The sequence below is a fragment of the Silene latifolia genome, chromosome 5 (assembly GCF_048544455.1).
Source record: "Silene latifolia isolate original U9 population chromosome 5, ASM4854445v1, whole genome shotgun sequence".
Taxonomy (NCBI): domain Eukaryota; kingdom Viridiplantae; phylum Streptophyta; class Magnoliopsida; order Caryophyllales; family Caryophyllaceae; genus Silene; species Silene latifolia.
Genome location: NC_133530.1, coordinates 15,985,861 through 16,008,811, shown reverse-complemented (window position 1 = coordinate 16,008,811; position 22,951 = coordinate 15,985,861). Strand labels below are relative to the sequence as shown.

At 38.6% G+C, this 22,951-nt stretch overlaps 2 protein-coding genes across 2 annotated transcripts; both read left to right on the top strand.

Annotated features, from left to right (window-relative positions):
- Positions 1-4,843: 4,843 nt before the first annotated feature.
- On the top strand, positions 4,844-16,445 carry LOC141656856 (ATPase family AAA domain-containing protein At1g05910). The gene is made up of 10 exons (XM_074463946.1): positions 4,844-5,455; positions 9,535-9,633; positions 9,772-11,631; positions 11,719-11,907; positions 12,093-12,232; positions 13,374-13,619; positions 14,113-14,299; positions 14,758-14,823; positions 14,929-15,178; positions 15,863-16,445. Exons 1-10 carry the CDS (start codon positions 5,189-5,191, stop codon positions 16,261-16,263), a joined length of 3,705 nt encoding a protein of 1,234 aa, XP_074320047.1. The 5' UTR covers positions 4,844-5,188; the 3' UTR covers positions 16,264-16,445.
- A 4,894-nt stretch (positions 16,446-21,339) lies between these two features.
- LOC141654916 (uncharacterized) lies at positions 21,340-22,188 on the top strand. Its single transcript, XM_074462023.1, has one exon. It carries the CDS (start codon positions 21,340-21,342, stop codon positions 22,186-22,188), a length of 849 nt encoding a protein of 282 aa, XP_074318124.1.
- The last annotated feature ends 763 nt before the right edge of the window (positions 22,189-22,951 follow it).

The following is a 22,951-nucleotide window of genomic DNA, read 5'->3' as shown; positions in this document are numbered from 1 at the left end:
GTTAAATGAAAGAAATAAATCAAGGTTCAAAAACAGAAACATTAAAAGCAGAGATGGGCCTCACACCGACCCCACTCACCCTGTGCTAGGGCCGGTATGAGGCCGACGTGGCAGAGCGGCTCATCTTGAAGAATGATCTGCGTCGGGGGCATCCATCCCTTCGGCGGCCCATCCTTCTCAGTCTCAAACAGCTTCATTGCCCGCCATTCGTCCGCATTAAGATGGACCTTCAAGGCGTCCATCTTAAGCTTATCTTAGGAGACATATTTCTCACGCTCCCTTTTGCTCTCGCACCGCAAATTGACGCGGTGCTGGAAGGACCGAGGCAGTGGATAATCCCCGGGAACCTCAACATATACCCACCGTGTCTTCCGGTCCTTGCGGGAAGTAAGCTTGGGGACGGTGATATAACCTGGCTCGGTGCAGTATGCTATACCACCCCTTGCCACCTTGAACATTCATTCGAAGGTGATGAAGCCGTGAGAATAGGTTCACCGTTGGGGCCTCCCCCTTAAACTGGCATAGCCACACAAAGCCAACAATCGTCTTGATGGTCAACGGATGCGGTACTGTGCCACGGCGACGTTCATTGCTTTAATTATGGCGAAGAACGTATGCATTAAGAGGAAACCGGAGCCCATACTCCAGGTGTCTCATGTATACGCCGATACAACCCGTGGGAGGGCAACAGACGGCCTGCCCCTCTTTAGGAATAACAATCCTATACTCCTTCCAAAGGAGAAATGATGTTCGAAGAAGTCGGGACCGAGCAATCGGCGAAATTGTTGGTCCAAGCACGATCAGGGCCGATCTTACAGGCGTCGCCGTGATCCAAGAGATGCGGCCTCTCCTCATCAGAATGAGTCCTTTCCTCATCATCACCGTCATCATCACCATCATCATCATCCGAGAAACCATCCAAAACGATCATCAACCTCGGGAGAAGGAGACCTAGGGCCCCGGACCTTATCGGGATGGCGGCGTGCCTCCTCCCCATCAAGGCGCGACGGGAACCCCGGCGCAGGATTACTAGGTCCGGCATCGCGAGAAGACATGTTCACAACAAAAACTTAACAATTAAAAGTTGGAAAATTTGTTTGTTTACCTTGGGAAGAGTGTTACGCCGAGTAACGCTTCAAAGACTAGAGAGAAGTTTCGTCAAAGAAAACTAAGCGAAAAGAAGAAAATTTTTTGAGAGAATGAATTTGGAAGGCCAAATTCAGGGGCTAACCACCCTATTTATAGGGCAAAGCCCACTCAATCCGACCAATCAGGGCAAAGCCCATGAAGCGTCAACCAATCAACAACGAGACACGTGTCAAGCATGCAGCCACGGAATGTCAATCGTCACAACAGTTACCAATCTTCTTTGACACGCTACTTGGCGGAATGCCAATCGACGTATCTTCTTCAACACGCTCCTTGTTATCTACTTGCGAACGGCGGTGATCAACCAAGCTTGGCGGCACGCCGTGGGGCAATCAAAGCATCCGGCACTCTCAACCTTGGACCCGCCGGCCAGCGACACCTTCTTTTCCACATTTGATGTCCATTACACATCCATGTGGAGGGGGGATATGGTACGGCCTGAACAGAAGCAAGCCGGGGAAGAGGAAGCCGGGGAAGAATTTGCAACTTGCGCAGAATACGCTCAACACTCATCGAAGTTCCATACCACGGCTAAGACTACGCTGGCGGCAAATTGATGGGGCATATTCTGCACCCGCTGACCGAGTCAACACATTGAGCAAGGTCAAAGATATCCAAAGCAAGTCAACACCTTGGACAGTCTAGCCGACGCAGCCTGTCGGCCTGTCACCTGGGTCTCGGCCAGGCAACTAGCCAGCCGGGACACATATCCGCGTACTCATATCCAAGACCCCTCGGCATGAAGTCAACAGGGCCCGTCGGCCTGCCATGGGTCCCTCGGCCGAGGGTAGAACAATATGGTACGGCCTGAACAGAAGCAAGCCGGGGAAGAGGAAGCCGGGGAAGAATTTGCAACTTGCGCAGAATACGCTCAACACTCATCGAAGGTCCATACCACGGCATAGACTACGCTGGGGGCAAATTGATGGGGCATATTCTGCACCCGCTGACCGAGTCAACACATTGAGCAAGGTCAAAGATATCCAAAGCAAGTCAACACCTTGGACGATCTAGCCGACGCGCACTGTCGGCTGTGTCACTGGTCTCGGCCAGGCAACTAGCCAGCCGGGACACATATCCGCGTACTCATATCCAAGACCCCTCGGCATGGAGTCAACAGGGCCCGCCGGCCTGCCATGGGTCCCTCGGCCGAGGGTAGAACAGACTTTCCACCTGCTACGCCACTTGACCCACTTGGCCACTACGTGACAAAAGGTGAAAGTCTATAAATACTCCACTTCTCTCATTGAGAAGGGGATCCACAATCTAACCTAAAAACTCACTATTCATCTGGTATAAAGTCCCTTATCTCTCTACAATATACTTTGTCAAGTAACACACAACTTAATCCTTTTAAGTTTACTGACTTGAGTGTCGGAGTGAGTACGCTCGGTGCAAAGCCGAGCCCTCAGTTTGTTCATCGTTTCAGGAGAGACCGAAAGGAAGAGTCAAGACAAGGAAAGACATCATTTCACCAAGCTTACGTGGTAAACAAATCTGCTCTGGAATTACGCCCGGAACAATTTTTGTAAAAAATAAAAAATTATAATTTTTTTAAGTTGAAACATATAAATACATAACATCCGTTTATCACCCGATCCACCCGTTTCATCCATGGATGATGGATGGATGGATGACGGATGATATGTTTCATGGATGACGGACGGGTTGGATCAGATTTTAAAGGGACGGATGGATAACGGATGAGGCTTCACCCGACCCGAACCCGATCCATTGACATCCCTATTTGTAAATGACCAGTGTACTAAAATAGTAAGAAAAAAGCGTACATCTTTTTTTTTCTTTTCAAAACACTCTCTCAATAAAAGGGAACATTCGTTCATCTCCAATATGGCCAAAAAACAACTTTCATTCGAAAAACAAAATTTGTGTAAGTTTAGAGAAGATGTTCCCAATAAATAACCCTTATAGAAAAAAATATTGGTCTCTCTCATAACACACACATTCATCTTAATATTATTATTTTTTTACACATATATTCATCTTAATATGATAACAAGTTAAATAACAAACTCATCTGAATAAATCGGACAAGTTTTTTATTAGTCTGTTGCATTCTGCTTTTGCCTCATCTATACTAATTGACCTATTTTAAGTTTTACACGAATATAGTCCGTTATTACTCATTACTCATTAATAGACCAGACAGAATTATAAGTCCCAAATAACTCGATCTGTACCACCCAACATCCGAACTAAGGAATCGAGCTTGACCCGTAATCCAAATTGACCAGACTAATATGACCTAGCCCGAATATCTATCATCTCCCTTACTACTAAGAGAATAAAAATTCTTTTAGTTTTCGCTCCAGATGCTTCTATCTAAATAAGGAAACAAGTAAAACTATCTTTCTTTAAACTATTATTTTTTCATTAAAATATAACCTTATAATCCCCTATTTACTAAATTAATAGGTGATCTCTATTATTTTCCCGCCAAAATGCATATTCTCAAAAAAGGAAACTAATGATAATTATGTTCATTCACTAAATAAGAAAACTAATAATTACAATTTAATTTATCTTTTATATTTTCATTAAAATTAATCTTTTCATCAAATTATATTATTTTCACTAAACTCTAAGTTATAATATTTTAATTAAAATAAAATAAAATTGATATAAAACTATAAATTGCTAAATCTTTTACTGATGCTATTATAAGATGATGAGTTAATCCATATTCCGTAAAAAATCAAAACTAGAAATGTTATTACTTTCGCGACAAAAAAAAATTAAAACTCACTAACTTTATACTAATATAAATTATTTTCATTAAAATACATTTTAACTCATTACTCGATTCTCTTAACTAATTTTCAGTTATACCTTTTATTTATCAAACCAAAATACAATGATCAGAAATGAAAACAACTATAAGGTACCAATATTATATAAATAATTTTATAAAAAAAATATTAAACTTTAAGTACCGTGCATATAATGCACGGGGTCTAAACTAGTTAAACTTTAATCTTATAGTTAAATTCAAAATTTTGATTTTTTCATCAAAATAAAATAAAATTGATGTTAAAAAACTATAAGATGGTAAATTTTTCATTAAATGCAATAATTATAACTTTAGATAATAAATTGATACATATACTTACCATTATAACTTTGTGACAAAAAAAATTCATTAAAATAATTAGAGAATATTTATAAACTGAAATCCTTAATTTTATGATAATAAATTTCATAAAAATACACATTTCATAACTTTAATTTTCTAGTATATATACTACTCCCTCCATTCAACTCCACTTTGCATATATGTTTTATGCACAAATATTAAGAAAACTATATTATATTATAGTATTAAAAGTACAACAAATGGATAGAAAGTGTTGTGATTTTGTGTAATTTGTGGGCCTTAATAGTGGAATTATAGTATTATAGTAATAAAGTACAACCAAATAAGGAAATGTGCAATGTGGAGTTGAATGGACGGAAAAGGAATACATGTAATGTGGAGTTGAATGGAGGGAGTATATATACTACTCCGTACTATACTAGTTGCACAACAAATTAACTTGATACTAGCATATATGGAGTACTTGAAAGTAACCCGAATCCAATATAACCCAATCCAATACGATTTGAATAAGGTCAAATACAAAATGACCCGATCCATACCGACTCAAGTAACCCGCTACAAAAGTGTGAAAAAATTGAAACTCCCTCGGACCATTATAATCTCCCTCTTCCCTCCCCCTCCTTATATCACCAGTCTCACCACCACAACCAGCTACCACACTTAACACCACCATTAACAAACAACACCTCTTTCCTCTCTTTCTCTATCCTCCCATTTCCCCCAAATTTTCGCAAACCCTAAATCCCCAATTCTCCATTCCTCCTCCTCCACCAAATCCCGCAAAACCCTAAACCCTAACAGTACTTAATCAATTAATCTCACCTCTCCCTTAAACCCTACATCCTCCAGACACCTAATTTCTCCAATTGATTAATTGTTTAATTAATTAATTTGCGCATAACTTGATTGCAAAATCGAGTTATGCATTCGAGGCGATCCAACCATGGAACGGAGATTAACGGTAATGTAGAAGTTCATGATAGTGATAATAATGGCCTTCGCGCTACGCGTACTAGTTCTCGCATTAAGCGTCGTCCTATGGGGTATAAATCGCCGTTTTATTATACTTCTGGTTCGATGCTTCGGAATAATCATCGCAAGAAGAAGGCGAAAACTCGTACCGCTGCTGCTCATATTGCCAAAATGTTATCCCCTGGTGGTCGCTCTATTCATGCCTCCAAGAAGAATGTATGTTTCCGCTGTTGATTTTAATTTGTTTGTATTTTGGCTGATTTTGTTGTTTGTTTTTGGTTGATTTTGCGATTTTTTTGACCGTTTTCGATCAATTGTGGCTTGTTTGCGAGTATTTGATGATGCTGTGTTGTTTGTGGTGTAAATTTGTTTGTGTTTTGCATGATTTGTTGTTTGTTTTTGGTTGATTGTGCGGTTTTTGATTGTTTAGGATGGATTTTGGTTTATTTTTGAGATTATTTGATGATTTTGGAGGGAAATATTTGAATTTCTGGTAATTTCTGACCGTTGCATGTTGCAAAAAGGTTTGAGTTGTTATCAGTGTGGTGAGCCTGTGACGCATGTTGTACGTGGATGGAGGACACGTGGCATATTGTGATTGGATTAGGGCGATGAGAGGCATATTAGTTTTCAGTATATATTGCAAGTTTTAGATATTATACCCTAATTTTTATTATTTTTAGTGTTCTAGTGAGAATTTGTGTGATTGAGATTAGTAGATTGATTGATCGTAACTGCTTACCAAACAGCGCCTTAGACTGAAAATTTTAATGCCTAGAAAGCCTTTTCGCTATTAAAACTCGATTTCGGACACAATGGTTGTACTATCGGCCATTGCAGCTTAATCCTGCTAAACAATGCAGCTATCACCTTAAAATGCGGTCATGGTGCTTCAAAACATTTAAAAGTCACATTTCGGTGTCGTGAGCTTAGATTCAAGGCTTACCATGCCTGACTTGCTAGTAATGTAGACAAATAATTATCAGTATTGGCAGTTTGGCTTTCAACCACTGGTTTTGAACAATCTTCTAACTTATTATAGAGGGAGGATAAATGTGGGATGTGTGTTGATGAGATTACTTTGGTAATAGAGATGGAAGTGACTTGAATATCTCTTTAGTTACACAATTATATTAAATAGTGTACCATATTTCAGTATTCAGTTATTCATTCTTCAATTATGTTTGAACGTGCCATTGAAAGGTGCTGATTATAGCCTACAGGAGTACTCTCCTCATCCCCTTGGAGTCCCTTAGTTAAAAGTACAACCGCATTATCCAATTCTTTGAAGGACTTCTATAAATGGTGTAAGGGGGTCGCATCATGTACGTGTGAAGCCTTACACCTGTTTTGAGAGAGGGATTGATTTTGAATGACCCACGATAAAAGTTGAGTTAAGACTTGCATCAAATGAATACTCCTATTACTCTACAATAAAACGAAGCGCATGCAATTTAGCGAGTCATTTTGATTTATCCCATCATAATGCAAAAGCAAAGAAAAATGAATCTGTCTCCATAAGAAATGGAAATTATAAGAGTACTGTATAGATTTAAATTGCCCATTATCTTTACGCACTAAAGTACTACGGAAGACACACAGTCGTCGTCCTCATTTCGCGGATGACAAAGATTGAACACTTCATACATTGAAGTTCTCCTAAATTAAATTGAGAGGCACTTTTGAAAGTTCAATGGGGTTTTTTTCCCCTGAGTTGATCCACATCATGTCAACCAACGATATAATCATATAAGTGCTGATATTCCACGGTGTTATGATAGTTGAACATTAAAACTTTACGCTGAGGAGCAACCCTTTAGTAGAGAAACAAAATCTAATTGGCCTCAATTATGTTAGGTATCATGGCTATGATGGGCAGACAGACCTTGATGGCCCAAGCATGCAATCTTTGTTTTATTTAAAAATTGTGCCAAGAGTTATGTTACACGTTTTTAAATATCATACTCCGTATCTTCTGTGATTAAGCCATAAAAGGTTACAGAATTCCCTAAAGGTCCCATTCGTAACTTAGTTATACCAAAAGCAGCTGATGTAATAAATTACCAACCCATCTACTACAGATGTGTAGCCTTCAAAAAGAAAATGCAGCTGACATAATGATGGGATGATAATGATATCGTTTCTTTCTGCAGTTTAAGTTGGTGCTTTCTGTCATTATACCTTTGTTGCCCTTTTCGAGATCCCCGGTGACTAGGGTTTGAAATATTAACTGTAACCGCTACTCTTCTATAGGACCGTTTTATAGCATAAGACGAGCCCAATAGGAAACATTAGTCCAACAAGAGATTTTATTTTATTTAATTTAAAAAAAAAAACTCTAAAGTTGTACGTGCCATCACTACTAATTCAGCAGCACCTGTGCAATTGTTCATGATATTATTCATGAATCATCATAATGGGCATTAGATTAAACATATGGTTATTAAATTAAAAACACAAGCTTTACAAGTAAAAAGGTAAATTATCTTAGATTAAAAGAGTATATGTTTATCTTTACAATTTTGGATTTTTTTATTATTTGTTATCATTAAGAACAACAAAAGTCCTTATCTTTTAATGTTGGGTTTTCAACTTAAAATAGGGCTTTTCAAATACAAAACATTAGGTTTTCAGCTGTTCATTATATTTAACATTGAAATTGCAAACCGATCAAGCAATGGTTTCATTGTTAAAATTTTGAGTTTTCAACTTAAAACATAAAAAAGCTCTTTCTTATTATAACTATGATGTTTTGAACTAAAACCTCAAGTTCTCAAACTTAAAATCCATAATTTTTTACTAAAAACCCAGAGTTTTAAGTTAAAATCGATAATTGAAAATTTGAACTCTAAGGTATTTGAACTTTTCGAGGTAAAATTAAGGGTATTTAAAAACAAAAATGAGTTCAAGTTTACTGTTTTTTAGCCTAAAAGCATGATATATAATTGAATTAAACACCAATATTTCTAAAAAAAAAATTATAAATAAAGACGATATGAGTGTGTTCATCGTTGTTGCCAAACATCATGTATCACTCAGCCAACGCGGGATTCGAACCCACATCTTGTGACATTGCACATGCTCTTCCGATTGAGCTAGTTAGCTTTTGACAAAAAAAACATCTTAAAATCTAAGTTTTTATGTTAAAACCACAAGTTATCTACTTAAAGTCATTATAAAAAAAAATGAAACAATCAATTTTCAGTTAAGACTTCAAAGTAGGACCAATTAAATTTATAAAATTGAAAAATTAACAAATTAAAATTGAATGGAAAACAATGTATATAAACATACCTAAAACATCTGGTAAACATGAAACGGAATAGTACACAACGACATTCAATTTTACAAACCCTAATATATATCGAACCGAAATTTTAGCTAAATGCATACAGCCGAAATTCTATTTGCACACAATAAATGCAATAACAATGACAAGATTTGGACTATAAATTAACTAAAATTGAAATACAATTAAAAGAAACGAAAATTTACTTACTCCGCTGTCCATTCTACTAATTTCACACGAATCGCGTATTATATAATGATGGGATGACGTATTTTGGGACAGATGAAGTAGAAGAATAAAAGAAAAATAAGATTGCCAGGATTAGATTAGTAATGAGAGAGAAAATATAAGGTGAGAGAAGAACAAAAACTGCAAAAAATGAAAATGGTCGTGGGTTATATTTATTTTCCTGACAAAATATAATTAGCAATTTTGGATTGGGCTTTAAATAAGAGGTCTTATATGGTCTTATCATATAAGACCGCCTCATAGGACAATTTGTGTAACTGTAATATATCGTATCGCTCAAGAAGCGCCGATACGAAATATCAGGATTTATCGGGGGTAGGAAAAACACCTAAAAATTGGCCAAGATCTCCGATATGTAGTGGTTTCAGACAACTCGGGCCTGATATGATCGAGGAATCACCGTTGTTAACCAATACCACAATTTCGAAGGTGAACTATGTTACATGATATTCGCTGGAGCAAAGATATAGGTGAAAGTATGGCTTTGTTGGAGTGGCTTAGATAATTTCTGTCGAATTTCATGAGGCGCAGATTGCAGCATACTTCTGATTCTTAGAACAGAACAATTTGGTCTTGTGTAAAATAAAAGAATTATTTCTTATGGCTTGTGGGGAACGATCATTATGAAATGTAACAACCAGACTTCAACGCATTTGATATCTAGCATTTTTTGCATTACTAACATCAACAAAGCTTTCTGACACCTATTGTCTTGTGATTTTTGCCATTTTGTTTACTGATGGCTCTTCCTTTTCAGTTGGATGTGGCCAACCTGCGGCGTTCTACCAGACAGAGAAGGGTTTCCGTTAATCTAGAAGATTATACAAATAGTTCTGGATCAGATGAGGATTTAATGGTGAGGTTTATAGCTTACTCGTAAATTACTGCATACTGTTTATTTAGTGCTCTCTTTCACTCTTGTGTTTATTGAAATTTATTTATCTCTCGAGCATGTTTAATAGTTTGTTTGTCCATTCTCTCTCATTCTATCCAGAAACCTAGAAGGCATCGTACTAGAAACCGAATAGAAAACAGTGTTGGTCAGGATGAATTATCAACTCTCAAACGTAGAAAAATTGTTGAGACTAGATCCACACCTCGAAGGGAAGGCCTGCGTCCTCGTGGCTCCAAAGCAGGTACAAGACACGCATCCCTCACATTTGATGAAGAAGAAGGTACTTCGGAGGAGAAGGACGACCAGGATGAAATGGAAAATGGAAACAATGATGATGATAACAATGACGAAGGTGAGGGTGACGATGAAGGTGAAGCTGAAGGGGATGGAGAAGGTGAAGAGGAGAATGAAAGAGAGGAAGATGGGGAGGATGACGAGGGTGAGGATGAAGAGGGCGAGGAGGAGGAGGAGGAGGAGGAGGAAGAGCAGGATGGTCGAAGGCGATATGATCTTCGAAACCGTGCAGAAGTGCGTAGGCTTTCTATTGATGAAAGTAAACAAAGACTAAGATCTCCTCGTAGAATTTTGCGTCATGGGATGGGCAACAAGGTTAGTAGGGATGCAAGGAAGGGTGGCTCGAGAGTTCATAAACGTCATCGTTTTTCTAGGATCGAAGATTCTGACGACTCCCTTCTTGTGGATGAAATGGACCAAGGGCCAGCTATTCCATGGGCTCGAAATGGAAGCAAATCTGGGGCTCCTTGGCTTCTAGGGGGGTTGGATATGCAAGGAGGAACGTCGTTGGGACTGAATATTGCTGCCTCCGGTTGGGTTCACCAATCTGATACCCTTAATTCTTTGACATCTGGAGTCCAGACTGCTGGCCCAAGTTCGAAGGGTGGAGCAGACATTCAACCATTACAGGTCGATGATAATATCAGTTTTGATGATATAGGTGGACTTTCAGAATATATAGATGCTTTAAAGGAGATGGTTTTCTTTCCCTTGCTGTACCCGGATTTCTTTGCAAGCTACAATATTACTCCGCCAAGAGGAGTTTTGCTGTGTGGACCCCCTGGAACTGGGAAAACTCTAATTGCACGTGCATTAGCTTGTTCTGCTTCTAAAGCTGGTCAGAAAGTGAGCTTCTACATGCGGAAGGGAGCTGATGTTCTCAGCAAATGGGTAGGGGAGGCCGAAAGACAATTAAAACTTCTCTTTGAGGAGGCCCAGAGAAATCAGCCTTCCATCATTTTTTTCGATGAGATTGACGGGCTTGCTCCAGTTAGGTCAAGCAAACAAGAGCAGATCCACAATTCCATAGTTTCAACTTTACTTGCTCTGATGGATGGTCTTGATTCCCGTGGGCAAGTTGTCTTGATTGGAGCAACAAACAGAATTGATGCTATTGATGGTGCCTTGCGGAGGCCTGGTCGATTCGATCGTGAATTTAACTTCCCTTTGCCTGGACTTGAGGCCAGGGGTGAAATAATAGATATTCACACTCGCAAATGGAAGCATCCCCCTAGCAAGAATTTAAGAACAGAACTTGCAGCTAGTTGTGTGGGATACTGTGGAGCTGATTTGAAGGCCCTTTGCACTGAAGCTGCCATTCGCGCATTCCGCGAAAAGTATCCTCAGGTGTACACCAGTGATGACAAATTTCTCATAGATGTTGATTCAGTTAGGGTAGAAAAAACTCACTTTTTTGATGCCATGTCCACCATCACACCTGCTGCTCACAGAGGCTCTATTGTGCATTCAAGGCCATTGTCGGCTGTTGTAGCACCATGCTTGGGGAGACATCTCCGAAAAGCCATGGCATGCATATCAGATATATTCCCTGCTTCTGCTATGTCATCAGAATTATTGAAACTATCGATGCTCTCTTATGGTTCTGCCATTCCGCTTGTTTATAAGCCTCGGTTGTTGCTGTATGGCAAGGAAGGAGTTGGGCTGGTATTCTTCTTGAAAAACTATAACTGAGTCATTCTTTGGCATGCAATGAGCTGATAATATAGTGTACTCACTTCATTAGTTTTGCAGGATCATCTTGGGCCCGCTATATTGCACGAGCTTGAGAAGTTTCCTGTTCATTCTCTTGGCCTCCCGTCTCTACTTTCAGATCCTAGCGCGAAGACACCTGAGGAGGCTTTGGTACATATTCTCGGTGAAGCAAGAAGGACAACACCGTCTATACTTTACTTACCCCATTTTGATCTGTGGTGGGAAAATGTAAGTTCACGACTTGGAACTTGTAGAGTTGTAGCCTCTTCTCTTTTCTCACGGGTCCCCTTCTATGAATATTAGTGCCAACATGCAAGTTAACTCCCTTCCAAGTTAACTACAGCATTTAAGCAGCCAAGCAGGTTTTCATTTATAGTTCTAGACGTATGTTTAACTCACATAATTATTGTTAGGCACATGATCAACTCAGAGCTGTTCTACTCTCTTTGTTAGAAGAATTGCCATCTGACTTGCCAATATTATTACTCGGAACAACTTCAGAGCTTTTTCCTGATATTGAAAGACGGCATCAGATCTTCACTGAGCAAAGCATGTATGTTCCTTCGCCATATATTTCTCTTAGACGTAGCTCGGGTTTGATGTTTGCTAATGCTTTACTTTTGACATGCTATGTTTTTGGGTTAGAGCCTTAGAGGTGAGGACCCTTGTTGCGATTTAAGCTCAAACTTGGATGTTATTCTCCTAGCAGTTTTTGTCAACTGGGTCTTGTTCATATTGTTTCTGTCTTTTCATTTAACTAGCACCCATGACATTCATCCCAGAGGATAACGTTAGTGGCAATTTATATTGCTACGTTCTGTACCACAATTGATGATAACGTTTCAGTTGAAATGTCAATTTATGGTCGGGGATATTGCCATTTCACATATTGCTAAGCACAATTTCCGTCTTTGTTTCTTTTTTCTTTCGTTCACCCCAATTTGTTTAATCTCGTCTTCAAAGATGGTTATAATGGACCTGCTATGGTTAGCTCTTCTTGTGTCACCTATGTGATATATTTTTGACTATTTGTACATGAGCGAGCCCCTTGGTTTCCCTTGATTAATTCTCCCTCTTGTTCTTAGGAATTCCCCTGTTTTCTACTTTTGACCCATTCTTATTTCTTAGAATTGCCCTATTTCTATTTTGGGTATGTTTTGTTAGTAAAACACTTCCCTCACAACCTTAATTTGATAGCCAAATGTAAACAGGGCATTTTCAAAGAATTTGAGGGAGTTATATTTTATCTAATGAAAAGAACTAGCCCTTCTCCATGATTCTGATTAATCTTTAAATTCTGCTCACTTGCCTGTGTTGATGTATAATCAATCAGTTTGACTATGCTTTATAAATAAATAACTTTAGTGGTGGGAAATTTATTATCAATTTTGGTGGTGGTTCTCTAAGAGAAAGAGATATTAGTTAACTTCAAGTTATTGTTTTTCCCCTGACGGCGATAAGTTTAGTTTATTGAATCACTAATCTTTGTTTGGTTTTGAAATCTGATGAACTGGCTTTATATAATCGAAAATATTGTGGCAATCTTTTGACATTTGTTATGGCTAAATGTTTTGGATGTACAGTTTGAGGTTCGGTTTTTCATTATTGGTATTATTATTTTATCCAGCGTCCTATTTGTGAATCCAGGAGTCTAAATGTAGAACACAATTTTGTTTCTTGTGTCTCATTGCCAGCTTCGAAGTTGATGCTCCAGCAGAAGAAGATCGGTCGTTGTTCTTTGACCGACTAATTGAAGCTTCTTTGTCGGTTACTTCTGAGACTGTGTCATTAAAACCTCAAACATCGACATCACTTCCTGAGCTACCTAAAGCTCCAAAAGTGACAAGTGGCCCTAATATCTCTGAATTGAAAGCAAAGGTGGAAGCAGAGCAGCATGCACTTCGCCGATTGCGTATGTGCCTTAGAGATGTGTGCAATCGGTAAGTTTTTATTCATCTTTTGTTCATCATTGCATTACTTTTTTATTATTAGTTGGTCCAGCCGTAGATATATTCAGTGTCTTCCGACCAGTCATGGTCTCAGATATTGAATGGTGAATTAAGGCTGTGGGCATTTTTCTTATTTAAATTGAAAATATGTGCGGTGTTCAGAGTTGCAGTTAGCACTTAGCAGACGGCAAAAAAGATACCATCAGTACCTATATTATACTCCCTTCTGTTTAAAATGAAAACTTGTTGACTTGCTTCATGTGAAGAACAGTTAAGAAACATCAATATTGTTATCTTTTTGGTGGAGTAGCCAAATGCGTAGAAATATTATGGATATAGGATCACGGAATGCAAGGTGATATATTCACTGTGAACTGGATACTGTATTTTGTTAGCTGTATGTTCATTAAATTTCATGTATGAACCATAATATTCGGGGAGCTGTCCATCATCTTGGATTTGACGAGTGCTATCTTTGATGCAGCATTCTCTATGACAAGCGTTTCAGTGCCTTCCATTATCCAGTCTCTGACGAAGATGCTCCAAACTACCGCTCAGTAATCCAGAATCCTATGGACGTGGCGACATTGCTTCAGCGTGTGGATTCTGGTCACTATATAAAAAGTTCTGACTTTCAGCAGGATGTGGACTTAATATTGAGCAATGCAAAGGTGTTTAAAATTCTATCTATAAATGATGCACCGAGTACTTGTATACCAGTTGGAACTTGACTTCTTAAAGAGTCCTGAGTAAGGCAGTGAGATTTTTGCTTCTTATGATTATCATTGATCTCCTACTTGACTCTCCGTTCTCTTCGTTAGTTTCCAAGATATAGATTGGGAAGGCAATGTGGTAAAGGGACTCTTTAATTTAATATGTGATATTAGATGTTAAATAGAGATTTTGCTGAAGGTGGTCCCTTGTAGAAATTCTCAATGCATCTGTTAAAACTTGGCCTTTTTGGTTCCTTCAATGTCTTGACCGCCATTGTTTTCCTCTCTATTCATTTCACAGCTCCACATGGTTTTGTGATTAACTGGATGAAACATTCATAAAATCTCATAGTCCATATTGAAGTTCGTAGTACAGAACTACAGATACTGACTATCATATTTGTTAATCGTATCAGATATATAATGGAGATGATTATAATGGAGCTAGGATTGTTAGTAGAGCACACGAGCTTCGAGATGCAGTATGTTCTGAACTTAGTTTTTCTTTTCACTCAATTTTTTTGGTCTATTTATACATTTCATATGAGGAATTATGGTCAATTTGTATATCATTGTATGTGGTTTAGGTATATGGAATGCTTTCTCAGATGGACCCTGCACTTGTGGCATTCTGTGATAAAATTGCTGCTCAAGGAGGGCCTTCTCGGCTGCCTGATGGTTATGGGAGTTCAGCTCTTACACAAACTCCGGTTGTGCAGACATTATCTTTGACTCGAGCAAGTGCCAGGCTTCGTAATGTCCAGCCAGAGGTTAATCTGGATCAGAGTTATGAAGCATTGAAAAGACCAAAGAAAAACTCTGACTCTCTTCCAACAGGTTGGTTCTCTTTACTTTCAGTTAGTTTCTAGTCACACAGCTCCATTTGATTTTTTACGTATGCTTTTGGAACAGAATGTAGGAGAGGTAAACGTGTTGTCCAGTGGCGGGCCTAGGATTTCATTTCGTGGGGGCACAATTTCTCCCTCGTCGCTTTTAATGATTTTTAACTACATATAATTTATTTTGATATCTAATATTTGTAAAATTCATGAATATATTTATAGTAAAATAGACGAAGTAAGAAATAGGTTAAGATATGTACTTCGGGTTATATAATGAACTTAAACTGTAGTTTTAAATAAATATAGATCTCTTAAACACGAGATTAAGTGTGCCAAAATGGTCTCAAGAGAAATTTTCGTAGAAGTGGTGAGGGTTCAAATCCTATCAACTACATAAATTTTATTTAATGAAGTCCTTTATACAGGAAAAATAGAATGGTTAAAATATGCTCACTCCAGGAGTCGAACACTGGTCTCTCGAGCGTGAAACGTACTCACTTACCAGTTACCACTGAACCAAAGAAGATTTATATGATAATTACAGCAATAATGCAACCAACCAACTTCAGATGGTCTCATATAGTAGGATTATAAGTTGCTTGCTCTGTGGCGTCTTCCCGTATATGTAGTTCTGACTTCTGAGTACTATTTTTTTTCCCTTAATTGTTGTTGCTGTCAGCTACAACAGCTGAAGAGAAGTCCAAAATTCAGGAACCTGAACCGACTGTCTCAACTGAAGAGGCACAACATAACATTACTACCCACATTGGATCAGATAGCGTAGCTGACAAGTCTAACGAAGATGACGGACCCACAGAACCCGAGCAAAATCCCTGTGAAAGAGATGTGGAGGATGACATTGTCATGGCAGATGGTGATACTTGTGACGGTGAAGTGGAAACAATCAAGCAAAAGTTCATGGAGCGTACTAAAGGGTATGGAATCCCGCTCCTTGAAAGGCTTTATGCCCGTATTATAAAGGGCGTATTTAACATAAAATCCATGGCAGGCTCGGATAATCCGAAGTCTAAGGTACTCCAATTTTTGCTGAAGTTCTCTCAGGATGAGACAAACTTCTAAATACTGCAGTTTTCTTGTTTTCTTGTTTTACGGTTATAGTCCTAGTTATTCCATGTCGATTTTGTACAAAGTCGGGATTTTGATTTTTTCTAAATGGCAGGAAATGAGTTACAGGTTAGTTATTAATAGCACTTTCTGAGTTCTGTTCATCCGTCTGACTATCCTACTGTTGCTTCTCCCTCTTGAACACCTTTATCGAGTTTGTGACTTTTGTAATAGTGAGTAACGGAAATTGACTAGTGAAAATCAGGTCGAATACCACAGCAACTGCAACCAGAAAGAGTAATCTTGCATGATTCCAGTGAACAGCATAGATTTGCTGAAGCCGGTCTACTCTGTTGTTTTTTTGACAAATAGGTGGATTGCCATTCTTGTATTCTTTGGGTAAAGGTTATGTTTAGAGAACTTTCTCTCTCACCAGTACTTACTTTACTAAAAGGGTGGGGCAGAACCGACCACAAAAAGAAAAATATCTAAACAGCCTCTTTCGAGTGAACTGAACGTCTAACTCTCCCGCATTTGAAGACAGACTAATGTTTAAGACCTCCTGCTTTCATAGAGATTTTTCTTCTCTGATCATACTACAGCAGGGATTACCCATATATCGATGAATAAGCGTTAAGTTGTTCGACAATCTTTTGAGTTTCTGAAACGCACAGAATGAAGATCCGTATCGAGGCGCGGAGCCCTTGACTTTGGGCATGCACCAGTGAGATCTGCTTCCTATCTCGTTGATTGAGCAAACTCCCGCAAACATCCGTAATATGGTTTGTTAAGGCGTATAAAGCCCTTATCTGGTGAAACAAGCTTGCTTGGTTTGGTTGGTATGGCAAGGCGTAAAGCTCTTGAAAGCAAGCAATTTCGTAGATTTCATTTATATGGCCCGATATGAGCCCCAAAACCGAGGGATGACATATTGTGCTACCCCCCTGGAAACACACGTTGTGAGACTACCTCCTAATCTTATCGTCGACTCTCTTGTTAAGCAAGAGTGAGGTGGCAGTTCTTGTCGTCGCACTTTCAAGTGATCCCCAATCAAGTACAATCGCTTTTTTTTTTTGGTGTTGACTAGGAGTATCCCCTACCGACAACTGAGACAATCTCTTTCGGGTATTGAAGACAATTTAATGGATTGACCCTTCTCAAGTTTGGCATTTTCATTCGCAAGAGTTTTGAATCGAACCCTGACCACTTGTTTAAGATATGAGAGTCCTTACCATTCACACCAACCAACTTTGGTAAGTACAATCGGTGTTAACTTGGGAGTTCCGGTCATTTAACCAAGTACAATCGCTGTGAAGTTAATTACTATGCAAAGACGTGTAGGTACACATTTTAAGATAATGCGTTTCTCATCAACTTTTTTTTTTTTTTTGGCAACGGTAAAAAAGTAACCTTACAAACCCAATTGCGGGTTGCGCCAAGGTGACCCGCTTTTGCCGTATCTCTTTATTCTCTATACGGAGATTCTTTCTCATAACATCCATACGGCCCAATCTAACGGTATGCTTCATGGGATTTCTTTGTCCAGGTTTGCCCCGCCTATTTCGCATCTATTTTTGCATCTATTGATTCGGTCTTCTTTCTGCTAGATAAAGATAATGCTTATTCGAACTCTTATTGTCGTGCTTCAGGTCATATATTGAATGAAAATAAATCGGGCATAATTTTTAGTCCGAGCACTACTATGCGTTCAGTCAAAAATGGTTTGAGTACCCTACGTATTTTGGATAATAAGGGTATCGGTAAGTATCTGGGAATTGAGACGGACTTTGGTTCGTCTAAACGGGTTATTTTTAATGATCTTATTGAGAAGGTTAAATGACGCCTTTCGTCTTGGAATGAAATTTTTCTTTCACCAGCTAATAAGAATTATGTTATATCGATATTTAAAGTACCGGTAAGTGTGGCTAATAAGATTAATTCCTTGTTATCGCATTTTTGGTGGGTTAGAACGAAATTTAAGGCTACTATCCATTGGTGTAGTAAGAATTTCATTAGTTTACCCAAGTCGGAAGGGGGTCTGGGTATTCGGAACATTAAATGTATGAACCAGGCACTTCTTGGAAAATTGGTATGGAAAGTCCTCCATTCGAAAGAATCGTTGCTTAGTCGAGTGTTTTACAAAAAGCTTATTCATAATGATAACTTGGACTTCCCGAATGCATTGAAAAATAGTTCTTCTTTGTCTTAGGGATGTAAAAGTATCTCTTATGGCATGGAGTTGGTTTTGCCAGGTCTTGGATAGAAATTTGGAATTACGTCGGAATTAAATGTTTGGAATGCTAATTGGGTTGATGGATCTCCTCCTGCTAATATTACCAGTCTTGGGTTTCCTCCGCCCCCTTGATGGCTGATATGGTGTTTAAGGACCTTATATTACCCTCCTTGCATTGGAATAATGATCTTATTAATGTCCTGTTTGACGGTGAGTGGGCTAGGAAAATTTGTGCTATGCCTATTTGTGTCTCCACTTCTAATGACTATGTCTTTTTAGAAGCACACCCTTTCTGGGAGTTATTCGGTGAAGAGTGGGTATGCTATTTGTCTTTCAACACACTGTGGACACGGGGAGCCCACGGGGGTGCTTGGGACAAGCGTTCGCATTTGTGGAGTCGCCACCAATTTATTGTGGAAAATTGGAAACCGTTCGAATAATTCGCGTCATGTCAAGACACAAAGTAATGACATAAACACTAAGAACTCGTTACCCTTAGCATTCTATGTCTAGAATGACTCTCGTGGATGTCAATGAACACGGATGTTCACAGAGATCTGGAGTAAGGGGTGAGGGTACGTATTAGGAAGCTCTTTTGATTGAGCACCTAATCCCGCCCGCCTCGATAGCGGCCTCTACTAATGATTAGAGAAATCGTTTGTATTTGATATGTTGTCGGTTATATGCATGCAATGCAATATCCAACGTTTTAATCCTAACATGTGAGAATTAATTAAGTCGGTGAACACGTAATTTAGCATACAATTATGTCGAAGTAAAGATTTAGATTGATTACATATGAAAACATACAAACAATACGATAATAAAGAATAAAATACAATAATTAAAATTACAATAATTACATTGGTTTGGTGATTGATCTACGTCGAAAATACATTTAAAATGGATGATTTTAGAAAGGAAAAGGAAAATAAACTAACGAGCAGATTAACGGTGAATACGATTAATAGTAGATTAATACGTAAACTAATAGACTAGGTCAAAGCAACAACGGAAGTTCATAGACAGAGCTCAACCCAGAACAGGCGCAACAGAGCTGCGTCCCTTGGAAGAGACGCAGTGGTCACTGCGTCTGTTCCTGAGGTGAGTTCTGGCTGTGAAGCCGGAATTGCATATTGTTAATGTTCGTTGGTGAATTTAAATGATCGATTATTGATATTCGGCTCAAGTAAAAGTGATTTAGCAGATTATTTACATGTGAATGGGTCATAAAAGCGATAAAAAGACTCAAATTAAATTAGAACGAATTAAAGATTAATTACAAAACTAATTACGAATTAGGTTTATTAGAACAAATTAATTAGGTTTATTAATGATAGTGATGACGATAAATAGATGAAAACATGTACCAAAGTCGAATTCCAGAAACTAGATATGAACAAATCAAGTCTCTAAAATCCGGGTTTGATTTAATGACGAAAACCCGCAAATATTGATTATTAGGGATTTAAGTCGGGTTAAAAGTGATGAATTATTATGAATTATGTATTAAAATTATCATACTAACGAAATAAAGGAAAAACAAGAAAAGACGCCACAAAATAGACGAACCAACAGAGAAAGAAGGAAGAAGAAGAAAAGCAGGAACTGCGGCAGCCTCAGGAAGAGGCGCAGCAGATGCTGTGGCTCTTCGAAGAGGCGCAGCAGTTGCTGCGTTTCTTCTAGACATCTGTCTTCCGTTAATCCGTAAAAAGGTTTGAACAAAAGGTTTTATAAATCAGTTTCAAATATGCTTTCGACATAAATCTTACAATGATTAGTGCAAAAAATAAAATAATAAAAGATGAGATTTACACCCTCAGACTTACATGTTTGACGAAACGAGATTAACTAAGTTAAAGTTTAGTGATTGCTCGACTCGAATGTACGACGAAAGTGCCCTCGTAAGAGGATTTAAATTAGATTGATTAAGTTGATTGAGTGGAGTTGGTCAAATTGGTCGATCATGCAAAACGAGGCTGGTACTCAGAAGGATCCGAGCTTACGTGGTCGAAAGTTCAAGCACGCAGACGCCAAAAGCAAAGAGCACGGTCTTAGAATGCAAAGGGAGAAGAGAAGGGCGGACACTCGCGTGAGAAATATGAGGAACGAAAGTCCTTATTTATACTAATCACACGAAGGAATTAGGGTTTCGGTGAAACTTTAGAAACAAATCTCGAAAAGATCTTAAAATACGCAAAAAGGAGCTGGGGAAGAGGCGCATCAGCCACTGCGGCTCTTGGAAGAGGCGCAGGAGGTGTTGCGTCCTTTCCCAAGAAGTTTCCTCCTGCGGAAGAAAGAATTTCCGCATTTCTGTTATGGAATTGCGGTAGATCTTCCTTATTGTTTAAAATATAATTTCGGGATATATTTTGGCAAAAGATTAAAAGATTGAAATACGGAATAGAAACATCCGGAACATTCCAGAATATTCTGACTCGGCATTTTAAACGGTTATTAGAAAATGAAGATGGTTTTCGACCCGGACTCCAAATGTACTCTAACTATTGTCAAAACGACCGTAACGGCGCATAGATGACGACCAAGGGGTAGACAAAAGTATTTGAGCTATCACTTGACGATAAACTTACGAATTGTCATAAATCGTTCAGTGTACCAAACATGCGGCCCAATCATCACCGGGTGGTTTGCGGGAGGTGTGGAAATGAGGTATCTACACACACCTTAGTAGGTATAGTACTCCAAAAGACTTAAATCAAATCAACCTTCCTGTGAAGGCTTCCTGTAAACGAAAGTTATGGCATCTTCCCGGTCCTCAAGTATGGAAAATCCTTGTTTGGAGAATTATAACTGACTCTCTTTCGGTGGGAGCAGAATTCGTTTTAAGAAATATTATCATGGATCATATGTGCTCTTTGTGTCGTGTTCCCGGCTCCATTGAGACTATTGACCATTTTTTCCGTGATTGTGTGTTGGTGAAGCGTTTATGGGCTTGCTCCCCTCTTGGTATTTCCACAAATTTCACTGAATGTATCTGTCTACGGAATTGGGTTATTAATTGGATTTTGTTTTTCGATTCGAAGGAGAATTCTTCCTCCTCTATAATTCTCTTCCTCTCTATGGTATGGAGTATTTGGCGTATTCGGAATGAGGTAATTTTTTCAGGTAAGACGTTCTCGGTGGACTATTTCTATAACCTACAAGCTTGTGTGGCTAAAGCTACTTTAGAGGCTGAGGAGTTCGCTACTTCTAAGGCTTCACATCTGGGGCAGACTTCCTTGGATCCTTTCGACACCATTAGAAGTGATATTAGAAATCACTTTCCTTTCTTCATGGTTGGGGAAAAAGGTACTTGTAAGTCTTTCCGTGCTAAAGTTGATGCCAGTTGGGTAGATTCTTGTCAAGCTTCTTTGGGGTGGGTGGTTTATTCGCCTGAGGGAGTTCGCTATTGCACTTTTGCTCGTAGTTTTGCCGCAGAATCTGCCACCCAAGCCGAGGCTATGGGAATTCGAGATCTTCTCACATGGGCTTTGTGTCATAACATCCTTCATTTGGACATTTTCTTTGACTGCCTTCAACTTATTCTTCAACTTGCTGGGGTGGAATCGCCTCACCACTTGACTAAGGGATTGTTGCAGGATATCGAGTACTATTTTACGTTCTTTCATTGTCTTTGTTTCACTTTCTTACCTCGTCATCTTAATAAGGTCGCCCATAACCTAGCTAGAGCTGAATTGGGTCTTTAAGGTTATTTTTTTACCGCTGCAAAAAAAAAAGGTACCTTTTTTTCACATGTAAATATGGACCCTATACATCTCTTTCCATAACACGGGATCTTTATTGTGTCTGTAAGAAGGTGGTATGGACCAGGTGGCATTTTATCATCGTCCAAAACTAATACGGAGTACATAACTAGTTTGACACCCATTCGTTGCAACGGGTTAATTAACACAGAGTTATAATGTGATATCCTATGTCTAATTATTTGTTTACGTATGATTAAAATATCTTTTTCAAATAAAATAAAAGATAAAACACTCTATTAATAAAAAAAAAGTTTTAAGGCTTAATATTGACGCGTGCCGTTAATACAAACTTTTATAACTGCTCTCTAAGACGTACAATACTTGAGAGACTCAAAAGATTTTGAATTGATAACCTAACTTCAATGATTCTCTTCTTTATAGTCATGAGATCACCCCGCCTTATGTTAATCTTTTGATGTGGGACAATTCAACTATTTATAGGTAATATATTCATCATACCTACATTACTTTTCAATGAGGCACAAATAATATATTTAGAAGTACATCATATTTTTCGCACCTAATTCGACATCAAACCCGGCTTAATAATGAGCAAATACTATACTATCTATTAATATTCGAGTTAAGGGTAAGACAAGGGTCTAAACTTTCATATTTTTTTCAGTTAGGATTATACTTTCAAAGTTTTCAGGTAAGAACCTCTAAGCAAACTCTGTCAACCTTTTCCTTTAAAAATGCTTTA